Source organism: Diachasmimorpha longicaudata, chromosome 11 (assembly GCF_034640455.1).
Source record: "Diachasmimorpha longicaudata isolate KC_UGA_2023 chromosome 11, iyDiaLong2, whole genome shotgun sequence".
Taxonomy (NCBI): domain Eukaryota; kingdom Metazoa; phylum Arthropoda; class Insecta; order Hymenoptera; family Braconidae; genus Diachasmimorpha; species Diachasmimorpha longicaudata.
In genome coordinates this window covers 3970813-3993943 of record NC_087235.1, presented here as the reverse complement: position 1 = coordinate 3993943, position 23131 = coordinate 3970813, and the positions used below count along the sequence as shown (strand labels likewise).

Genomic DNA, 23131 nt, shown 5'->3' with positions numbered 1-23131 from the left:
CCCCCTCCCTCGATAACTTCGTCATCATCCGCTGGAACAAACTGTTGCAATAGGTTACTTCCCCCCCATCCCCACCGCCGCCACCGCTGGGGAAAAAAATCCCACTTATTAATTCATTCCGCGGATCTAAAAATAAAAGGGAAAAATTGAATTAACTCATTCACATGTATGTGATGGTATTTATACACGTGTAGGTGGATTTTTCATCCAGTTTTTTTTAATGGCTCTGTGACACCGATAGATGCTTCGAGAAAGTCGTTTAGCAAAAAAAAAAAAACCGTTCAAAGGAGCTTCGTCACATAATTACACCGACAGTCGTAATACGTATTATGCCTTGGAGCGGTTTTGCGATCGCATATTTGAGGCAGGTCGGTAATGTCAGGAGTCCTGGCTGATTGAAAGGCTGAACCGAGGGATATGTGCATTGTGATTGGGTGGTAATTGACGTGATGGTGGAGGGAAAATGTCATTCATTGGAGAATATCATGAGATGTGAAGACTGAGAATGAAAGATGAGATATTTGGATCATTGAGAATCGAGGAATGTCAAATAATTTGTTTGTTAAAGTCAGCTATAACTGTAATGATGGCACTCATTAATACTCGTTCACAGAAAAAAAAATATTTGCATTTACAACAAGTGGTGTGAACCAACAATTGGAGTTCTAAATTTTTTTTAAAAAGCTCGTCATAATTATTGTTCGATTTTTGAAAATAATTTTTGGACTCTGTTGACTGTACCCTAGATTATCTCCATTATGATTGATTTTACATGGTACGATCTGTCATAATTATTTGTCATGAATTGCCTCAGTTAAAAATATGGTTTTTCATTATTTATTCCTTCAACTCAAAAAAAAAAATCGTTAACCTCTTGCGTCACAATCGCCTCGGTGTGGGAGGAGTGGGGAGGTGTCAGAGTATCGGTGCTCTATAAGGGGTGCACAGTGGCGCATGTGCAGCACTGCAGATTGGCACAAAGTGGGGTAACACGATAGCAAGCAATAGGTTACCTATTTTCATATTTCTCTAATCACTTATTGAATTATCTCCATAATGACTATATTAAAAAAGTTGAATATTAGTTTAATAATCTTCTCTTGAATTTTCTTCCTAAATAGGCTGAGCTCAAGCAAAAGGAAAATCCACCAAATCTACCAAATAAAATTATTTACTCCGGTATTTTTTTTTTAATTCAATTTTTACCGTACCCTAATGAAGGTCTTAATAGTTCAGTAACAAAACCCGTTACAATTCTTCTTTAAATATGGAATTTTCCCCAGAATTTTCCCATTCCAAAGACAATTTCACAATACAAAATTATCTCCCGACTGCCTCCCGATGGCAATATCTCCCCTGTATCAAACAAAAACGGAAATTTCCCCGGCCATCCGCCGCCACATCCTTCATTCACATTTTAATGAGTTCATCTGAGCTATGAACGAACGACTATCGCGATGGTTAATTAACACGTATTTATGATAGTCGGGTTAGGTCAAGTGTAACGAGGTCGATCGATCCTTGAGGGGTCTATCCCCCTCACTACCCCCCCATCACAGTGACAGTATTTATGATTGATAAATGATACGTTAAATTGTGGCATGACCTATGAACCAAACTCCCCACAGCAACTCTCGCTCGATATATCGCCGACAATGTCTCCCCCCTTTCGCTGGATATACCCGCAAATTCAATTATTTATTACGACCCCTAGACACACATTCCAGTGATCCATAGACACAAATACGTAGAGCTGTAATAAATGAAGAAAGTTTTCCTTTGTTAAACTTCAGTTGTTAGCAACTCCATTGTTTCACATTCTTCATTTTCTCTCTCTCTCTCTCTCTCTCTCTCTCCCTCTCGGCGATTTAAAGAGCAAATTGATGATTTTTTTTTCCTGCGACTCGCGTTCTCGTTCTCTGTGTATAATCTCTCTCTTGGTACTTGTGGTATGGCTTTCGTTTTCACCCAGCCTACTTGTTAATCCGGTGAGTCAATAGTTGTATAACACTGGAACTGCCATGTTGCGCAATAACCGTTGGTTTCCCTCGCGACCTACTTGCCCACTAAACTAGACACACATTCTTATCCGTAGCGCGAAGTTTAATCCGCGAGTTGACCCGCACCGCGGCCGATTTGTTCCTTCAAAGGGTCCTTCAACGATAGGTCCACCTTTATCAGTTATTTCGGGGGTTCAGGGGGGGTGAAACTGGATGGGGATCATTAAGTTGGTTGGATGAGGGAAGACATTTCTCATTTATGTGAATGATCAAAATATGCAACAGTGACCGGTCGCTCATTCGAGTTTTTGGAAAATAGTTTCGAGTCTAGGGGGCATTTTTTAAATGTTTAGGACTAGTTAATTAGCGATTAGTTCAGGGGAGATTAGAGTGAAAGCAAGACACACTGGTTCCTCCGGACATCCGAGGAGCTAATGAATTTTGGAGATATTGAATTTAACTATCTCGTTAGATCATAACAAAGGGCGCTGATAAGATAATTATTAATGCGTGTATTCGGGGATAGCAGTTTTAATATATTTATTTACGTCTTAAGGTGAAGACGTAAACAAAATAATTAGTCACGGGGAAACAACGATTTTGTAACTGCTTAATTATGTATTTAGAATTTGGGATAAAATGTACAAAATAGGTTCTCGGAAATAGTGGAATTCCCCACGATAAATATTATAATAAATGTTAATGGCTATTTGTGGTACGATTCATCAAATTTTGAATTGTAAAATTCATTCCGCGAATGGATCTCAATAAATTATGATATGTCTCATGATGATTCCAGAGATTTTTATCTGAGGAGTTGACTCATCTCTGTCGAACGTAATCGAGAGGTTCGATCAAAATTTCGATTATTCATCGCTCACCAATTGCAAATTCCAAACTCCGACTTGAAATGATTCCGAATGCGAAATAACATATTGGGGACATATAATCTGGCCTGGTTCGAATTCTAAATATCCACCGATCGGTTGGTTGCGCGCGCGGGTATCCAATCTAACGGGGAGTAAAATAACCAGGGGGAGGGGGATGTTAGTAGTGCAACCTTGGGCCCGATACTTCGATCCGTTTCGGTGACATTAACGGCGCAGGAACGAGACAACTAATGTCATATTGCAGGTTCCATCGAGATGTCTGACTCAAGAACAATTGGGTATAAATGTCTCACGCAGTTGGACATTTAACAATAAAATCAGTTGGATGTGTGAAATAATTTGAAATATAAGTGATTGTCTAACCTGAAAAACCCAATTATTTCCAGCCTAAATAACAATTTTACAAATGACTTGATCTCAAGGAGACCAATCCCCTTGTCTCTACGAGCTGAAATTGTGGGCTCCAACAATTATTAATTTTTATCTATGCAGTGACAGCCAGCTTTTAAATAATATATTTTTTTGTAAATTACCAACAACGAGAGCAGTATTTCGCGTGCAACGCACCCCCATTTTATAATCCCTCCAATAATCCGTAATTTTCGCAGGAAATTTCTGAAAATAAACGTTCCCCAAACGGTAGGGTAGTTTCAAAAAAAAAATTATCTTCTTGTCGACTCATTGAATTGAAAAAAAATCCCTCACTTAACCTGTCAACAGTTAATGTCCCCTATTGCATTAAAAACAGCACAAATCACCTCCTCAAGAATAATTATCGAATTTAGCATTGCATTTGTTGATAACTAGTTATCGAGATTGAGTTTATTCAATACATGTACGCCATGACACACTAACCGAGTGGTCGAGACCTACTTTATACCCGGCTGACCTCCATCGAAATGGAATGGATGGGGTGATAATACTTGTGTTATTTTCAGCCGTCATGAAAGCCAAACAAACACCAACATGCTCAATCCATCGTATGTGCAGTACCAAAAGGCAATATCAATGCAATCCTCAAAACTCTTCGATGACAGTGGTACGGTGGGGGAGGTGGGGCCGGTGGCCAGGGAAGGGAGGTGGTCGAGGCCACCGTGATTATCCCCCTTTGATTGCCGGTGTCGACAACCATCGATGGGCATATCCTCCATGTCCCTCGTATTCTGCTACTCATTTACCCGCACTCCTCGAAAATGAGTGATTTGACGATAACAACCGCATGATCTTACCGCCGAGGACAATTTTATTGACTCAATAGCACTTTTTACTTCATCATTTTTCATCCACGTTCTTTTAATGCATTTCTCGGTAATGATGAGCACTCGATTCTCTCCTTCAATCGTCATTTTTAGAAATAAAAGTGACTGGTTGATATTTCAATTCCTTGAAGTTCATTTGATTTTTATAATTAGTGTGATGAGAGTTGATAAATAAATTTACTTAGTTTTATTATGAGGAATGCTTATCATTATAGTGAGTAAAATTATGTTCACTATGTTTGTCTAGGGGGAGGGAAAAATTACGAACAGTTACGCATTTTTGCACTGAAGATTCCATAATTTTTCTGGACGTTTTGGACTTTTTCCTGAGGATTCACTGAAAAACTGCACAACTGCTCCGTAAATTTACCGAATATTATTTTGACACATTACGGAACGGGCACGTAATTTTTTAATAATTTTACTATCCGTGTAATTAGAAATTCTGAAGTGATTTTAGGACTCGAGTTTAGTTAATAATTACGAGGTTACGATTTATTTCGGTAATGGCATTGATAAGTCACCAATCCTCAACCCTAAAAATTAGTTCTCCATATTACGTAGCCGCGAGAAGGGAAAGTTCAGAGAGAATTAATTCATTGCAGAATGTAATTAACGCTGCTGAGTCACCACGATTTTTTTTACGATTATTTCGTTGCCATTTTAATAATATAAAATACAGCCACAGCATACAGTCCTCAGATTTCTTCAATTAAAAAAGTTCAAGTCCAATGAAAACATGAATATTCAGGATTAATTTAAACTAAATTTTTCTGCTTTCTACTGATTGTCCAGAATCATTAAATTACAATACAGTTTTCATCAATTTTTCGAATCGTGAATAATCACTTAAGAAATTCTTCAAAATTTCACCGCAATCATGTGATAAAAATTCCAAAATTTCTGACCATAAAACTTGAAAATTCACCCCGGTGTAGCGACCCGTGTCTGCAAAAACCAACCACAAGCCGATAGAATCCATCTTCCCAGTTAATCGTGTCCCAATTTCCCAAAGCGAAACGCTGCGTAATTCCTTTTGAAAACCCGTCGAATCATAGCCGGCATAACATTGGGCCAGTTGAGAAAGTTTTTTTTCGGGCGTGTATTTCATAACGCTTTCAGTCCAGCCCCAGGAAAGAGACGATTGTGTCACCATTCCCCTTCTGTGGGCCCAAACCAGCCGAAAAAAAAAAGAAAAAAAAAAATTAAACTTTCCTCTGCGATCCGCCCGGCCACACCGAGTAGAAATCGATAAAATCAATAAACCAAAAAAGCCGAGTGCCAAATATCCGCTCCAGAATACCAACAGCGATATTAACCTAAAAACTCTTCAGCGAATTTCCGAGTAGCCGAAAGGGCTCTCTAAAATCGTGATGGTGTCCCAGGTGGGCATTAGCTAACCAAAACCGAATACATATATATTCTTACGCAAACTAGCGAAAGTAGGCTCGTAAGCCGTTCAGTTCTCGCTTTTAAAACACTATATCTATATATAGGATGAAATAATACGTGAGCCCAGTGCAGGCGCGTGTGTTAGCCGGTGTTGAGAAAATGTTGCGACACGAAAAAAAAAAAAATAAATAAAAAAAAACGCCTCACATACCCAAACCTTAATGCCGAAAGCGAGAGTGAGGTTCGCCCCTCCCTCATCTCATTGGCCTCCCCCCACAAAATAATCTCTACCCCCCCCCCTCTCGCCCCCACGAAAGAGGCCATCATTATTTTTTTAGGGAGCCACAGCTATATCACATTCACCCGGGCCTTACTCAACACCAAAAACACTGCAACCTGAAAAACCTGATGACTCCCATGACCATTACAATACTCATTTTCTTTATTCTTGAATTTGATTTGAGGTTAACAATATCCCTGACCCGTTTATTTTTTTTTTTTTAATTTGTGTTGAACGCTTTGAATCTTATTAAATATTTATCGGTGTCGGTCTGAATTTTTTTTATTTTCACTCCTGCCATCCCCATCGATCTATTATTTTATTCAACAACTCGTGAATAATGGAATGAGATGATGGAAATTTTGGTTTTAGGGAGTCCGGGAGGGAGAGGGGAGGAGGATGGACGATTCGACTGGGAAATTGTGGCTGGATGAAATTCAATGTGGGGAAAATGAAACTGAGACGTATTTGGGGCGTGCTCGGGGAATTGAAGCAATTGCTCTCAATTCAGGAAAGAATAATTATTAGTTCTCGAGGAGTTGGTGAGTGGCTGTGGTGTGAGTGGTATCATTGAGGAGATAGGAAATTTCATCCAGATTTGAATCAAAAATGACCCATTTTAAGTTGAAAGATGTTAAGATAGGAATGAGCGTTTTTTAGTTGAAGAGATTTGGGGAGAGATTTGAGAATTACAGGGAGATTTGGAGTTTTAATTCGTGAGATTGGTAAGTATCGTGGTTGATGGGGGAATTCGAATGGAATTTGAAAGGAAAAGAATCTTATTTTATTGTTATGAATAAATTATTTAAATAGGCTGAAGTCCTATAAATCTTATTTTTTGTTCTGAATTTAAATTCATATCGAGGAATTTGTGACGATTTAGAAATATTTTTCAACGTTGAGAATTTATTAATTGCAAATTACGGATAGGGAACGCACCCAATCTTCGAATAATTTGTTAAAATGGAATATTTTTTGTAATGTAATTGCAAAAATCTGTAATTTCCATGATAAATTTTCCAATTATTTCAATAATTTAAATACAAAATTTCCAATCTCTTCTGCCTTGTTGTAATTCCCAGCAGATAAAAATTTTAAAAATCTTGAGACACTCACAATTTGAATAATAAAATCATTACGAAACCCTCGACTACCTACGGTGAAGTGGAGCTGAAAAAATACAACTCTGTTTTTTGAAAAATTTCAAAGACACGAAAAAGCGAGAGTATTTCAATCCCAAAAAAGATTTCTTTTTTGAAAATGTACCAACTTTCAAATTCGTCAAATTCATAAGAGCAGATTGTTTGATATTCAATTGAAATGAGATCTCCACGTCGTTTGTATTTATTTATTTTTAATGGATTTTTCCTTTTCCACTCAATAGTCGGTATCATTAAGCTCCGAAAGACCAATATTCAAACAATTTAATTTTCGTAGCCTGAATAAAAGCCGATACACTCGCTTCAATAAAAAAAAAAATCATCTGTGAAGTAACCAACAGTTCTGCATAACGTCCGGGTGCATGTGGGTGGATGAAACACCCACCCACACTCCGACCTTACCGAGAATGCCGACCTAGAAGTAGACAAACGACTCCTAGATTACTAAAATTCCCAATGAACAAACGACTTTAATCGTCCCCAACAAATTAAAAAATACAACAAAACCCTCCCCGCCCGATTCACCCCACCCAGTTCCAATAATCAATTCTCCAACACTCAACGCCAAACTAGTTCAACCAACGATTACAATCTCACTAGCCGATAAATCCCAAAAATAGTTTCCAAATGCTGTAATATTTTACCGTTCAATAAAGTAGCCAACTATCATCGATAATTTTAAAAAAGTGGAAAACCTGTTGTCCTCGCGGCTGAATATTTTTTCACGTTATTGTATCGGAAAAAATTTAATGCACACAGTTATTAAACATTGTTATCAAGTGATAGCTCCACTCAAATTTCAGGGAACTCGGTCGTTGCAAAATTTATTATTCATTTAAATAACTACTGGAACCTGGTAAATTGTATCAAACAAGTCCTTGAGCACGGAGAGAAAAATTCCCGAAAAATTACGTGACGGTTCCGTAATCTGCCAGTCAAAACAATATTCGGTCAAAATTCCAGAACAAACCCACTTTTTCAGTCGACTTTCCCGAAAAACTCCAAAATGTTCTTCAAAAAGTCTGGAACGTTCAGTGAAAAAGTGCGTAACTGTTCCGTAATTTTTCAAGAATTTTTTTCTCTCCGAGAAGTCATAGAACTTGAAAAAATTTTCCGCTTTTCAATTTGAAAATTATCTCTCGCAAATTTCGTTTAAATTCGCGGTTTCCCCTCATTAATGTCATTCTCCAACGACTTAATGTCAAACTGTCCCTGAAATTTCACGATTTTTTCTACCACTCCGGGACGAGGAAATATCGGTAGGTGACAGTATTACCCTCCCTCTCTACTTTTTGCCTCCCCGCCTACCCTTGATTCGCGGATTGACGTCCCTGAGGGAAGGCCTCGAGGGAGCTGAGTGCGCCAAGAGTGAGAAGCGCGTCGGTGGCAAGGATTCGTGTCATTGTCAGTGGGTAATCAGGTCAGTGGGCCAGTGGGACAAGCCACTTTCAATTTCAGTCCTTCTGCGCTGGCTAAACATGTGTTAGTTGAATAACACCGGTGATAAATAAATGTGTGAGGTCTGTTTTATTAAAAATCACGAATAAATATACAGACACGTGAATGTTAGTGTCGCCTCGGTGTGGGACTCGGTAGAACTGCAAAAGTCTTTGGAATTAAATTAAAATTGCGGGGGAAAGGGAGAGGGACACGCGCCAATCGCATCACGCGTCTTCGGGACGCACTCGCGCTACTGCCGCTAAGGCAGTGGGAGGGTGAGCGGGAGAAGGGGGGGGGTGGAGGTGGAGGAGGAGGAGGGGTCGTTAAGGGACCCACGCATATACACGAACTTGAACGAACATGAACGAATGATGATGGAGAATCGTGAAGGAGAGAGGGGGATGCCCATGGGTTTTGCACAAAACTCTTGTGTGTATTTGCCACGAGATAGCGGAAAGTAGGACGCCTATTAAAAACCACGAACCGTGTCCCGTGTGCGGTGAAGTTACTTCACGGCGAGCCGCTATTACCCAATCGAATTCGTCATAACTGGCGGGGAATAGTGCGAACATGAGCGCGGGAATTATTTTCAATTTTCGAATTTTTCGAGAATTTTTTTTTTTTAATTGTTTTATTGGGATTTTGAGTTTTTTTGTGGACTTCACCAAGCGTTAGGAAGAACTAGAAAATTTGTAGAATTATTTTTCAAAATGGTGGAGTTGAATTTTTGAATTTTTTGGGGTGATTTTAAACATTGCTTGAGTGTTCTAAGGGTAGAGATTTTTTGGGCATTGAGTGATGCTATGGTAGGTGGGAAAAATTGTGGAATTGTTAGTTACAACTTTGTGGTGGATAATTTCGGTCACTTGAACTATATTTTTTATGAATTCTTATCTGTTGGTTTGGCCCGAAATATGAGTTAGTTTGTAGAAATTAATACCTCTTTACAGCCAATAAATCTCCTCAATTATAGTGTCTACTTACTGTAGAAGATTTATCTCTGTGTTAAAAGAGCCCTCGGAGTTATCTCAAATATTATTCCCCTACGAGAAATTTTTTGAGAGAAGGATCGTCTGGAGAAATTGATTTATATTCCTTTTCCACATCAGATTCATTTTTTACTGAAGTAATATAAACATACCCTAGTTATTTCACGGCGTACAACGAAAAAAAAATTACTACATCCCTTCCCCGAAAAAACTATGGTCTCTACCCTTAATTGGTGTGAGAGATTAATCGATCAAGTTATTTCTTTAATTATTCTCTCCTATAATTAACTTCAGAACATATCTTCGATATGAAGGAGAGTGGAATAAAAATTATTATTGGTTCTATTTCTCCTCTCCACCTCTGGAATGTCATCGACTGCCAAAAACATCCGATCTTCCCCCTGCCATCGATCACAATCACTCACAGAATGAATTAATTGCTCGTTTAACAGCTGTTTACGCTTCAGACAATCAATCCCGTTATAAGTAATAATGAAATGTAGCTGAAATCATCACTATTTTCGTCTAGTGAATGAGTTTCAATTGACTGCGCTAATAGCGATGATGAAATACTGCCAAAATGAATCTACAGTAATCCCCGTTTTGAGCTTTTGATGGATATCTGTAAACTTTAATTATCATCAAGGAGAATCGCGTCACTGAACCTCCCACTTCACAATTGAAGTATGAACAGTTTCCGTCAATGAATACTGTATAGACGAAATGAAAACTTCACTCAGCAAATTGTCCCTCAGTTACTATCGTCGACAATCACTATTGTGATGAACTAATTGTTCATTTAACTGTTATTTTTTCCTTCATCCGATTGATCAGAATTTTTATTGTAAGCAACGATAAACATGTAGCCAAAGTCATCATCATTTTAGCTCAGTCAACGGAGGCAACTCCAGTTTATGATGATTTGGGGAACATCTTGACATTTGAGGGACGTCATAAAAGTCTTGTGATGATTTTTGGAACCATCCGAACCCTCAAAAATGTCTCTAGGAATTTTGTAATGAAAAAAAAAAATATCCCACTCTAATTTCCACCTTCGCTAGTGAGGACTTATCAGTTTCTCACGTAATGAATTAATTTATTACGTCAGACATTGATTAGTTACACACATTTAAATCGTTCCTTCATTACGTTGATTACACTGCCATTGTAAACGATATGTGATTGTCACTGGAATCATAAACATCGTTAGTTTTTCTAGGGATTTTTTGGAATGTGGAACGTCGTCCGTGAAAAGCATGTCACTCCATATTTTTAACACCTTACGTGACATCAACTGCCACGAGACAACAATAGATGTAAAGAATGAAGAGCATAGTAACTCGGAAAATTGATCTCTAGTTATCATCGCTTACAATCACTGTTGCGATAATTTAATGTTCATTTAACAGCTGTTGTTCCTCCACCCGGTAGATCCTATCATGAGAAGTGATAATATTGTGATAAAGAGATCGTACCGCCAAACTATTTACGGTACTTTCGTGTGGTAAATGAAAGCCTTCAAATGCAAGATGAATTTTCAACGAATATCTTCACATTTAAAAGAGATTAAAATACTGTTAAGATAAGGGAGTTTATTTATAGGGCAGAGTCAAATTGTATAATAATCAATCAAAATTGAGGTATTCTAGTTTGTGCGGTTCGTAACTGAAGAGCCATTAACTTCCACGACATAAACATTGTACATGAAGAATTTAAAAAATAATCACTCAGCAAATTGCTCACCAGTTACCAACGATTATAATTACTGATGGAATGAACCGAGTGTTTATTTAACTGTTGGTTTTCCCTCTGATACAATCACGTTGTAATGTGGATACAATTATCACGTTATAATAATTTCGGTATCTCCCTTCAAATCGAAGACCCATCCCAACATTATCACGTGATTTTTTTTTTCTCTTGTTGATGGAGAGAAAATTTCTGGAAAATTACGTGCCTGTTCCGTAATCTACCAGTCAAAACGATATTCAGTAAAAATTACGGAACAGTTACGCACTTTTTTAGTGAATTTTCAGGAAAAAGTCATAAACGTTCGAGAAAAAATATAAAATGTTCAGTTCAGCGTAATTTTTCCGTAATTTTTACCGAATATTATTTTGACTGACAAATTACGGAAGAGTCACGTAACTTTTCAAGAATTTTTCTCTCCGTGTTGAACCAAATAAAGCTGTCGAAACAGTTCCCCATAAAAATTATTCAAACGACAAAAAGTGAATCATTTAATTTCTTCCACTTCACAACTAAAATTTTATCAACTGACATGAAAAAATATCATTCATAAAAAAATTGAAGTCACTCAGCAAATTGCTGTTCAGCTACCATCGATTACAATCTCTGATGTAATGAACTAATTATCTGTTTGACCCCTATTTTTCCCCTCATCAACGATAAAATGTTTCTCAAATTATTGACTCCAGCACGTGGGCCATTCGCGCCACCTGTGGGAGCGCCAATCGAAACGTTTCGCGAGAACTTCTCTCGATCGGACTGTGCAGCGAATGCAAAGAGCAATCGATCGTCGCGCCCGGTTCTCCGGCACTTTCCATTTCAATTTGTCTCGGGTAGACATATAAAAAACTTGAATGACGGTCTTGAAAAAAAAAAAAACTCGAAGAGTCACCGCATCTCCACGAGAAGATTCCCAATCTCCTGTACTCAATGGAATCGGAAAAATGAGATTTGCTCAGAGGAACTTCATAACTCCGGAGTGCTATGAAAAGGGATAAAAAAAAAAAACTTGACGCATGAATAATAATGATTGTCGCCACTATGTGCCGGGTTCTCAGTATGTTATTGAGTTATTCCAATGCGAGGTTTATCAAAGTGGGTCAAGCGACTCAATACGAGTCCGCATATATAACAACGCGAGGAAAAACGACGTTCACGCACGCGTGGGCGTATATATAACATATTTATATGCTGCAAAGTTATTACTGTAATATTTACAAGAATTATTTTATATACTGCGTGGTATTTAGTACATGAGAGATTCTGGAACAAATTTTTCTCGATGCATTTTCTCGAAAACTTGTGAAGATTTACCGCTCCTCAAGTATTTTTATCATTTGCAGAGAAATACATTTGATGAGTTGGGAATTTAAATGCATTCGATAATCGTAATCGGGGTTATGCGATGATTTTGTTCAGAGAATAATTATTTTTAGTTCCTCTAAACTAAAGTTCTGAATGAACAGAGATTATTTTTTACATTCGAGAAGTTATCGTGAAAAATAACGTATTTCTAATGGTTTTATAATTTTTAAAAACGTTAGCTAGTGCCAGAAAAATAAATGAGAAAAAGATGGTGTAATGCTTCAAGTGATTTGTGACAATAAATAATTTATCATTTGGCTTGAAAAATCTAAAGTCTATACTACGGTCGATATTTTCAAAGAAATCTCCACAAGTCTATTATAATTCTCGTATAATTATTTCCAAGGGAACCCCTACGAATACCATTGAAATTTTTCTTCAAAAGTTCGCTTTCTAATTTTTATTGAGGTCCTTAAATCCTTCCCAAACAGCGCAGAATTAAAAAATAAAGGACTTACAACATTAGAAATCTAAAAATAATTACGAAACGTGTGACTTCACCTACGGCGTGACTCCAAATATTGACGATTTCCCCCGAAAAAAGGCCAAAGTACTCGAGCACTCTAAAGAAAACATACTCTCATTTCGTTTTTCGTTGTCCAATCAAAAAATGATGAAATCCAACGAAAAAAAAAATGTCAAGTAGTGTTGAGTAATTCAACTGGACTCATTCATGCCCCTCAGCATTTTTTTTCTTCTTCAATTAAGGAAATTACAGACTTAAAAAAAAAATGTTAAATCATTTTCGGCTAATATTCGCCCGTTACATTTCAATCCTCTCTGCTTGGGTGTGGGCTTCCAGGAAGAATACCCGTTGCATTTATGGTTGTCTTTGTAACGAGAGATCATTTCGCTTTCCATCATTACGTCTCCGGGGAGCACTCGCGCGTACCGTCTCTCCCCCGGTCGTAAAGCCGAGAAGAATAAGTGAAAATTGTTTGCAAAAGGGAATTGAATAAAGGTGAAGTGAGACAAAGGGGAGGAATGAGTCCTGAGAAGGGTCCAACTCCCGGTGAGAGTTGGGTCAACACTGTCAGGTATTGCACAATAGTCAGAGAGGCCGAGAGTGAGACGTCACCGTTGTATTTATCCTTCTGTTGATTCTACGACAAGAGATTTTTCCTTTTGCCTGCATTTTACCCAAAATTGGAAGGCACGCGACGACAAGAAAAATTATGGGCCCTAAAGTCTCGTTTTAATGGGCCATAATTCATCGAGGAGACGTCATTTAATTCCAAGATTAGATATTTAAGGGCTCCACCGACAACAGGGGAGAGTTTAAGTTGTTTTGTTTCTACAAATCTATTTTTCCTATTATTGAAACCTTGCGAAATAACAATACGGAATGTCTAATGCCGAAAATGTCTAAATCCAATCGATAAACCCAAATTATTTTAAGTCTTTCCACAAATAGAATGAATCAAAAAAAAATTTTTTTTTTTTCACAGCAATAGAAAATCCTGGCAATTCCTTTTCTTACGTATATTGTTAATCTCGAACAATCCTAGAAACGTGTCGGCCACGCGTCCCCCCAGACCCTAGAGCGACCCAGCCCGACCCCCATTTGCACTTTCACGGGGCACACCTTGTTGCCCTGTCGCTCCCATCCAGGGACACGGGGATAATCTTGATTTATAGCCCAGCGAAATTAACTAACATGCAGTAGACTAACGAATTGTTGCACGGGACACCCCCAGACGTGGGGAAAAAAAGGGGACCGCGCAGTGTGACCTGGGGAAGAGCTCGGAAAAGCGCAACAAGTGCAATTGACGCTTAGCAGCAGGTAGATGTTGTCGATGCTATTGTCAACAGAGCCAGCGGGAGTTCTAACCCCTCGTAAAGCTGTCGTTCGTGTTCTTTTACTACTACTTTTTACTCAATAACAGCAATGACATTTTCATTCGCCTTTTCCCATTCCCATAGCGTCGTACTGAAAATACTATTTTGGCACGCGACACCAGAATTTACTAAATAGAATTAGTTCCGCATGATTTTTATTTTAGTTTTTTTTTTTTCCATGGAAATGGATTTTTAGATATGGAAAGAGAGAACTGCCGAACAAAAGATGTTTCGCGTCCATTGAAATGTGAAAGCACCTGCAGACCTAAACAGGTCCTAGAGCCAGTAATTTCGTTTCATCGTGCCCTTCCCCTTTTTCCCCTTCGATCCACCAGTTATATAATCCAGCGACAGATGTCAGTGAAGAATGAGTGCATGTTTTTTTTCCCCGAATAAAATCGATTAAAAAAACGAGATTAAGCGAATGAAGTGAGAAAAAAAAAAGCCACTGAAAACTGTTACAAAGACACAAATAAAGTCGACACAAATGTGTTCGGTGCCCACTGTGTGTGGGCACATTGGCAAAATGAAAATAATCATTCTCGATTTCACACAGCCGGCATGACCTACATATCGGCAGCACATCCAAAATGCATATAAAATCCCTCGCTGAGTGTAACTCAGTCTGGATGTAGAGAAATTGTGAAAATAAAAAAAATTGATCCTGAAAAATTGTGACTCCCACTGCGACTCAAGACATAACATTCATTCTCATGCCGCAATATTTCTTTTAATCGTTGCTAAAAATAATATCCGTCGGTTTTACACATTAAAAATGAAAGAAGGCGCAATGACTCGATGTAGGGGAGAGCCAGACGGCTTCTTTGTCTCTCGCCGTCACTTCCATCCCAACAAAAGAAGCGACTCAAAGAGAAAAAAAGAAGCATTACGAGAATTCGCATGGCTCCCCCGGCTTTTTCATTCACCAAATGTTGCGAAATGTGTGCGAAAACGTGACAAAATTGGGGGAGAAAAATTGCCTCTTTGTGCCTCGTGAGCCCCACGATGACCTGGGAAATTGAAAAAAAAACTAACAACAGAAGATAACGAAGTGTTCAATTGATTATTAAAAAAAATACTAGTTCAGTGCGAGTCGTACCCATGGAAACGGTGAAGGAGTAAAAGTGACAAGGAACAAGTTAAAAAAAAAAGAAAAATTGTTTGAGTGCAGGAGTTGGCAGTTAAAATTTTCTAAGGTGTTTATTTGTGCTGCAATTAACCTATTCAAACCAAATCTATCTCTGCACAATCACGTAAAATGGGAGTGTCAACGTGACAAAGCAAAAATTAATGACGAATGAAGGAACGGACTCAATTGATGAATTTCTAAAAAATCAATGGAAATCTCTATAAAACTGAGACTACATTTTTTGTTCCTGCTGTCTCCCAACTATTCAAATGAAATATATCCCCATAAACCACGAAAGAATGGGAGTGCCGATTAGGGCACTAAAAAACTAATACCAAAAGAAAGTGAACAGGTCACTCGATTAATTTCCGAATAATCATGTAAAAATTCTATCAAATTTGGGTCAGGCCCCGCAGTTACAGCTAGTCCCCAACTATCCAAATACAACGAGTCCCCATAAAATCGCAAAAGAGTGGGAGTGACGACCAATGGGGCATCAACGAGGCACAGGAGAGGTTTGGCAAGTGGCGTTTCTTCTCCACACAGACAACAAAGAACAGGGGCTACCTCTCTGAATGGCTCTCACACATTACCACCCACACAGTCAAATCAACCTAAACAAACCCCAAAAAAGAACAAAAACAATTGAATCATTGATCTACGGTAACAATTACCTGGTTCACTCCGTACATCGACAACAAGTGCCAGTCTCGCATCAGTCCCAGCCTGATGACTATTAGACGTCAGTACCACGTTGTTAACCCCACCGTCAGTCATCTGCGGTGATGTCGATGATTCGGCCAGGCTCGTGCCCGTCTGCGCTGCCTCCACGGGCCCATTAACATCGCCAACCGGATTTTCCATTCGATCCTCGTGCATTGCCCAAATAATCAATCACTCGATGATTTTATTAACGTTGAAAAAAATTCCCCCACCCCCCCAACACCACACACACACACACACACCACCTCTCGCCCGTTGTCAACGTATGTGTCCTTTATCACCAGTACTGACTCACACATTTAACTGTTACATGTAGATATTTTTTCTCTCCCAACTCCTCACTTTCCCTCTCTGTTCAATCCTCGAGACGTCTACAGAAAAAAAAAACGGAGGAGAGCCCACGCCGGTCCCGTCACACTGAGGATCACCTCACCTCCGGGCACGTCTCGATTACCCCCCCGTGCATAAAAAAAAAATAGCCCACCAAATCACCGGGACAAATAAAAAAAATGGCCAATTTTCTCACACCACTGTCCCCATATCACTAGTGTTTTTTCTTCATAATTTTTTGTTGTGTTCAATAAAAATGTCTCTGTCCACCACCACTGTTGCTCCTCTCCTCTCTCATTAAATTAAGGAAGAAAAAAAAATGAGAGTAGTTGTTGGACAACCACTGAAATTCACTGGTCAATGAGTACTGATAATATATCGGCGATGATTGTGTTTACAAACTGTGTTGTATTATTTCTCAACGTAGTGGTAAATAACACAGTTGTGGTTGGTGAAAAAAATTGGTGCGTTAGACAAATGTAGGTCTGTAGGCCACTTCACTTACACTTTGCATCAGGGGGAACGGGCGGGCACTCCCTTAGTCAAGCGAGCGTCCCACTGTGCTCGAGGGATTCACACCGACACACAATTTAACACCGTATTTATTATCGTATCACCGATGTTAATCGATTATTATTCACTCGTATGGCTGGTGTAACTGATCTTTTCATACAACAAGACGATTTATTAATTGTCAGGGTGACGGGTGAAATTCTGATCATCACTGAATTGGTAATATTTTTTTATCCCCGGGGGCCTATCTTTGCCTGGCACACAAACTTCTGACAGAAAATGCAACCAAACGGGATCCCAGGGACGTCTCCACACATATGCCGGGGGGCGACACCTATTTTATCCGAATTAAATACACTTGCCGGAAAAAGATTCCACCGGTGGTGCGCAGACGCGAAATTTAATTTCACTTTTTATGCGATTGTTTTTTTGCTTCTGCACATGGTTATTCGATTTTTTGATCTCATCTACGCTGTGACGGGGTCGGAGAGGGGGAGGGGGGACACGCAGAGGATTGAGCCGGTGAATCCTCTGATATTTATCGTGAATTCGATCGGACGAGGAATTTATTGAGATGGGGTAAACTCGATTGTCGAGAATCCTACGGCGCCTCGCGTTTCTACGTTTTACTGTTTCCCCGGTTACATAATAAAAATGAGGACGGTTTTACAGATATTTTGCGCTGCGCGATTTATCGACAGATAGACCGCTCGTGCAGGGGGGTTCCCCTCGTGAATCCCCCATGCGACTTGAGACATTGGAGATTATTTGAATTTGACTTTGATGGAGTTGGTGTTGTTTCAGTTGATGGGGGTTCGATAGAATTTTTAAAGATTTTTTTTTGACTCAGTCGGGGATTATTCCGGTGATAAGCTCTGCCGGGGGATGATCAGGGTGGGGGATTGATTCGTATGGAGGTAAATGAAGGTTGATATTTATACGAATTTTCCCGCGGTGGCTGGCTGATTGGTACGTCAGTGACCGAACGAAAGGGAAAACGTTAACTGTGCCAATCTCCGCTTTAAACAGTCTCACGCTCGATAGCTGGACTGGTTATTTTTCTTCCTCAATTGAATTTCGGTATTCTGATGAACACGTTGGAGCTGCGAGTCCTGGAGGAGAGAGGAAAAAAGAGGAACAAAATGGTGATTTTTTGTTTTCAACATAATCACTGAGTCATCAATTCAACTGACGATTGGCAAATACATTTGACGTATGAATGGACAGAAAAATGGACCTGTGGCGAGGAGGAGGGGACCTCGATGCAGTCTGCGAGTACGTTCCTGGCTGTCTGGAAATGTCAGTAGATCGTGTCTCTTCTAGGGGCTCCATCCGCAGGAAAAGTTATTCTCCAGATTGTCCAAGAATTGATGGGCTATTACTGCTATTACGCTCCGTTTGATTTATTTTGCCGACTCTGAATGGGATGATTTTTTTATGACTCGGTCGCGCTTTGTAAACGACCGTCACACCTCAGTAGGTCAGGTGTCACAAGATTCTTCGTTTGTCGTTTTGAGGGACAATTTTTTTTTCACTGTACATTGCATAATTTGTAGCGTCGAAGTCCACTAAATGTGTTGTAAATAATGAAGTTCACGGGAAACATGGCACAACGTTAGGAGGGACGGGGGAAAAGTTCGTTGGAGAATCCACTTGACTAACGTCGTTGCGGCTAGCGACGCCAGCGGCGTAGTTGCGTACTACACAGCGGCGCGAGGTTTGAATGAACACTCGGTACTGGGGGTTGGGATTATGAGGGCGAAATTAATAGATTAAAATTGCTGTTAAATTTTGAACTGTTGAATTAATATCGACGAAAGGAATGTCTGTCTTCACGTCGCAATACCGCGTATATAGACATTTTGCGTCGAAGCCACAAGTCTCGCTGTATAAAATATTAATTCATTTTAATTTTCGAACTGTTGAGGACGTGGGCACCAGTGATTTTCCCTATTTGAAGATTCCAGTCGGCCAGGAGAGCTAGACCACAGATATGCGACGAGTAGATAGGGAAATGACTGCTATAAGAAGCAATAGATGGAAAAAATATATATTTCAAAAATATATCACGGCTGTGTAAAGAGAAATTTCTTACATATTGCAATAAAAAACAAGGTTCCTCATTTATGGGAACAATGTTCTTCACAGGATAGGATTTTTCGGCGCCATACCTCCAAATGATGCAAAAAAAAAATTCACGTACTGTGTTCTTTGACCGTTCAGAGGATAGTCATCGCCCTTTGCGAGATTTGCACAAAAAAAATACTTGCACACTCCCTTATCAAAATAATCTATCATAAAAATATAGAAAATAATATCGGTAATGGCACAATGCCATTGATGAAAGACGATTCTCTTTAAAATTTAACAGAAAATAACAATTATGTCATTTTGTTTTTCATATCTTTGAATAATTGACGAGATATGATGAGTCTTTGAATCTGCGATGTCCCCTCGTAGATCTGATAAATCTTGGCATCTCTCATGAGCTTCTCAACTGGATACTCCGAGTTGTACCCAGCTCCGCCGAATATCTGTACGGCATCAGAGGCAACTTTGTTAGCCATGTCAGAAGCATAGCACTTGGCAACGCTAGCAAGGACTCCTGCATTTGGATCCTTCTGATCAGACGCCCAGGCTGCCCTCATCCAGGCGAGTCTCCCCGTCTGCACCCCAATTTCCATGTCTGCGAGCATAAAAGCGACCGCCTGATGTTGGGCGATTGGTACACCAAAGGTTTTTCGCTCGAGTGCGTACTTGGTTGCCTCGTCGAGGGCTCTCTGAGCAAGACCAACGGCACCACACGCCACTGGGGGACGCGTTCTGTCGAATGCACCCATAGCTATCTTAAAACCATCACCCTCACCGCGGAGAACGTTCTCCGCTGGCACTCGAACGTCCTCAAACGTCACCATACGAGTGTCTGATGCCCTCTGACCCATATTCATTTCCTAAAAAATGAAACTGAGATGAAAATTGCATTTGAAGGAATTTTTTTGAATTGTAGTGGGAAATGGAAACAGGGACTGGGTTGCTCATGTTCATTTCTATCTATAATAATAATTCATATGCACATTCTTGATGAATTGTTAAGAGCAGTGATTCACCTTGCGACCTGGCGTGACTCCCGCGAAGTCTCTCTCTACTATAAATCCTGTGAATGCTTTACTAGCTGGCGTTTTAGGATCTGGATTGGTCCTGGCCAGTACAAAGTACCAGTTAGCCACACCTCCATTGGTGATCCACATCTTTGTGCCGTTCAGGATCCATTCGTTTCCTTTCTTCACAGCTTTTGTAGTTACTCCAGCTACGTCTGAGCCCGCACCAGGTTCTGTCACGCAGTATGCCTGTCGAACAAGTGGTTCCAGCAAGAATTAATTTTTCTTCTACCAAAATGTACTGATAACTAGTCATTCTAATTTAAACAAGTGGTGTGTGACGATATTTATTATATTTTTCGAGTAATAATTAATTCCGGTCTACTTACAGCCACCAGTGGCTCTTCAATGAGTCGTCCCAGGTACTTCTTCTTCTGGGCATCGTTGGCAGCTAGGATAATTGGTGCTTGCTGGAATAATCACGCAAAGGAAAGGTTTAAGAACAGTTAAAACCCCTCCAGCAATGGGAAAAATTATAATCGGGTGCATATAATTATATTGACTGCAAGGGATGATTGACTGGTCATGCCATAGTCACTTACTCCAAGACCGGACGCTTCAAGACTTGTTTTAATTCCCGTACATCCATAGGCCAGGGCCTCAGCAATTAAACAAGCGTCGAACGTTCCTAGACCGAGGCCACCTTGAATAAATCATAAAATAATTAAATTAGTGACTCTATATGCCATTCAATTCTACTCTACGAAGCTCAATATCACCATATTCCTGAGGTATGTGACTGTTCAAGAAACCCAACTCCCAAGCCTTCTTCACAATTGCCCAAGGATATTCTCCAGTTCTGTCGTGGTGAGCGGCCACGGGAATTATTTCTTCTCTAGTGAATTTTTCAACCGTCTCTTTTAATTGGTTTTGGGTTTCGTTGAGCTCTGAAATTAGAAATAATGTCTTTAGATTTAAGTTGTTATGCCAGTCGGTTACGGGAAGAGAAAAGCTACTTATATGTGAAAAAATTATTCTTTCAATCGAATGTATTAATAATAAAATTATGTTCGGAAATTTGTTCTGTTTCTTATATTTTAATTTATTCCAAATAGTACATTATTGTATTTTATGTGCTTATACTATTTATCTATTTTATATATAACAAATAAATGAGAGGAATAATATTGTATATTATTATCCTGATATTTTTCAAAAATTCAATGAAACGAAGTACAACGAAACGCATATGAAAATCAGAACACCCGCATCGAAGTACGACCTTTGATATGGCTTCAATTGTGATGTGTTTAAAATAGATAAAGCTATTCTTTGATCTCAAAGTCGCCTGATTTGAAGAGCCTTACTTGTGTTTTTAAAAGAAAAAGATAATTTTCATATCTCACTCCGAAGAGCAGTGTTTTCTTATCTGAAACCTGTCATTGGTTAACCAAATGTTCAGGGTATTACCATGGTCAATAAATTATTGTGATATTCAGCAGCTTTTTCTCTCAATTCATAAAATCCTACGAAAGTTAAATACAAAAAATTTCATTACCAAAACTGATCCCATGGGAGGCACTGACTGAGAATGCACGGTTGACTGTTTGCTTGGCAGCAGCACGGAACACCTGCAATTGTTTAATTAATCATTGTGCATAAATTATCATGAATCAAAGTTGCATGGAAAATTTGAATAGAACAATGTCACTTCACAGACTTAGGTCTGAATATTCATAGCTCACATAAGTAATTCCATTTTCCTACTTTTTACATGAAAAAAATCATCATAAAATGATTATCTGCCACCAAAAAAATTATAATTGATTTCGGGGTAATGATATGTTAATGAAGCTTCAGTAATTTTATGACTTATTAATTTTAGGCATAACGACAGGTGTTACAACTTTATGTTTTACAATAGATTAAAATTTTCTCTTGTCATTGACCTAATCTAATCAGTTGTTAATGTGCTGGGGAGTGCGCAAGACAGACAAAAAACATTTACACTGATAGAATGTCATCAGTGTTCAAAATTAGGAAATACCCTGCATAAATCAACCGGGTATTAACCATTGCCTTCGCATAATTGAACATCTCCCGCCCCGATGTGTATCAATGATTATGTTAACAGCCGTAAGAACAATAATTATTGGCGCTCCGGATCGGGAAGTTAATAAATGGTTGATTGTGAACAATTCGACGTGTGATTATAAAAAGAAATAGTAAACAATTCGAGATTTCTCAGAATTTTCCCAAGTGAAAGCCAACTTTTACTTTTCGTAGAAAAAAAAATCTCGTAATGATCCAACAAACTTTAATATTGGCTGCAATTGGTTTCGATTGATTATTGAACATTATCTTCGTTAATTACATCCTCCGTTGACGACGATATCAATAATTATCGAATGAAAAAAAAATGCTACTTATGATTAAATTCTTCAAGTCATCCTACTCTGAGCTTATTATGGTTCAGGGGCACAAGAAATTCGAATTATCTATTGTTTCTTGTGCGAGTAATATTTAAAAAATAAAATCAAAACGCGGGCGAATAGACGCGTGAAAGTAGATCATGAATTGCGATCGATCAAATACAATTTCAACAAAATTCGTTAGTTATTTAATTCTTCGACAAAATAAATCCATCAAGTAGGTCATCACCGTCATTGTGATTGACCTGACATGCAAGGCGGACAGATGAACATTTTATAAAAAAACTCAACCGATGAACAATAATGAAAAGTATTTGTTCGTAAAAATTTTCTTACCTTCGCCAACATTTTGCAGAGAAAAATGAAAAATCTTCGCGGATTCGAATGAAGTTATTCCACGACTGTCAACATGCAGTGTTGGTGGCTCAGACCTCTATTTACAACTTCCACCGAGAAAGTAATGGAGATACCTCTGATATAGTAGCATCAGAAAATCGTGAGTCCACGATGGGGTCAAAGTCCATTCCCAGTGGTCTATATGCC

General features: G+C 38.9%; 2 protein-coding genes and 1 long non-coding RNA gene across 3 annotated transcripts in view; 1 reads left to right on the top strand and 2 right to left on the bottom strand.

Annotated features, from left to right (window-relative positions):
- Positions 1–18700, bottom strand: part of LOC135167325 (nuclear hormone receptor FTZ-F1) — a 65076-nt gene extending 46376 nt beyond the window's left edge. The window contains exons 1-2 of the mRNA XM_064130421.1: positions 18296–18700; positions 16167–18170 (exon numbers count right to left, since the gene is read on the bottom strand). Coding sequence (XP_063986491.1) covers positions 16167–16371 — 205 coding nt within the window. The 5' untranslated portion in view covers positions 16372–18170; positions 18296–18700. The remainder of the gene's footprint in view (positions 1–16166; positions 18171–18295) is intronic.
- LOC135167383 (uncharacterized) lies at positions 18073–19348 on the top strand. The gene is made up of 2 exons (XR_010299840.1): positions 18073–18203; positions 18286–19348. It is a non-coding gene; the product is annotated as an uncharacterized LOC135167383 (long non-coding RNA).
- Positions 19093–23082, bottom strand: LOC135167351 (medium-chain specific acyl-CoA dehydrogenase, mitochondrial). Its single transcript, XM_064130464.1, has 7 exons — positions 22925–23082; positions 21715–21787; positions 20936–21103; positions 20759–20859; positions 20546–20626; positions 20166–20405; positions 19093–20009 (listed from the first exon to the last, which is right to left on the bottom strand). Exons 1-7 carry the CDS (start codon positions 22934–22936, stop codon positions 19440–19442), a joined length of 1245 nt encoding a protein of 414 aa, XP_063986534.1. The 5' UTR covers positions 22937–23082; the 3' UTR covers positions 19093–19439.
- Positions 23083–23131: the final 49 nt, after the last annotated feature.

Coding starts and splice junctions, on each gene's coding strand:
- LOC135167351 (XM_064130464.1), bottom strand. Junction 21,104..21,714: donor CTCCCATGGGATCAGTTTTG/GTAATGAAATTT, acceptor TTCTAATTTCAG/AGCTCAACGAAACCCAAAAC. Junction 20,010..20,165: donor GAGTCACGCCAGGTCGCAAG/GTGAATCACTGC, acceptor TTCATTTTTTAG/GAAATGAATATGGGTCAGAG.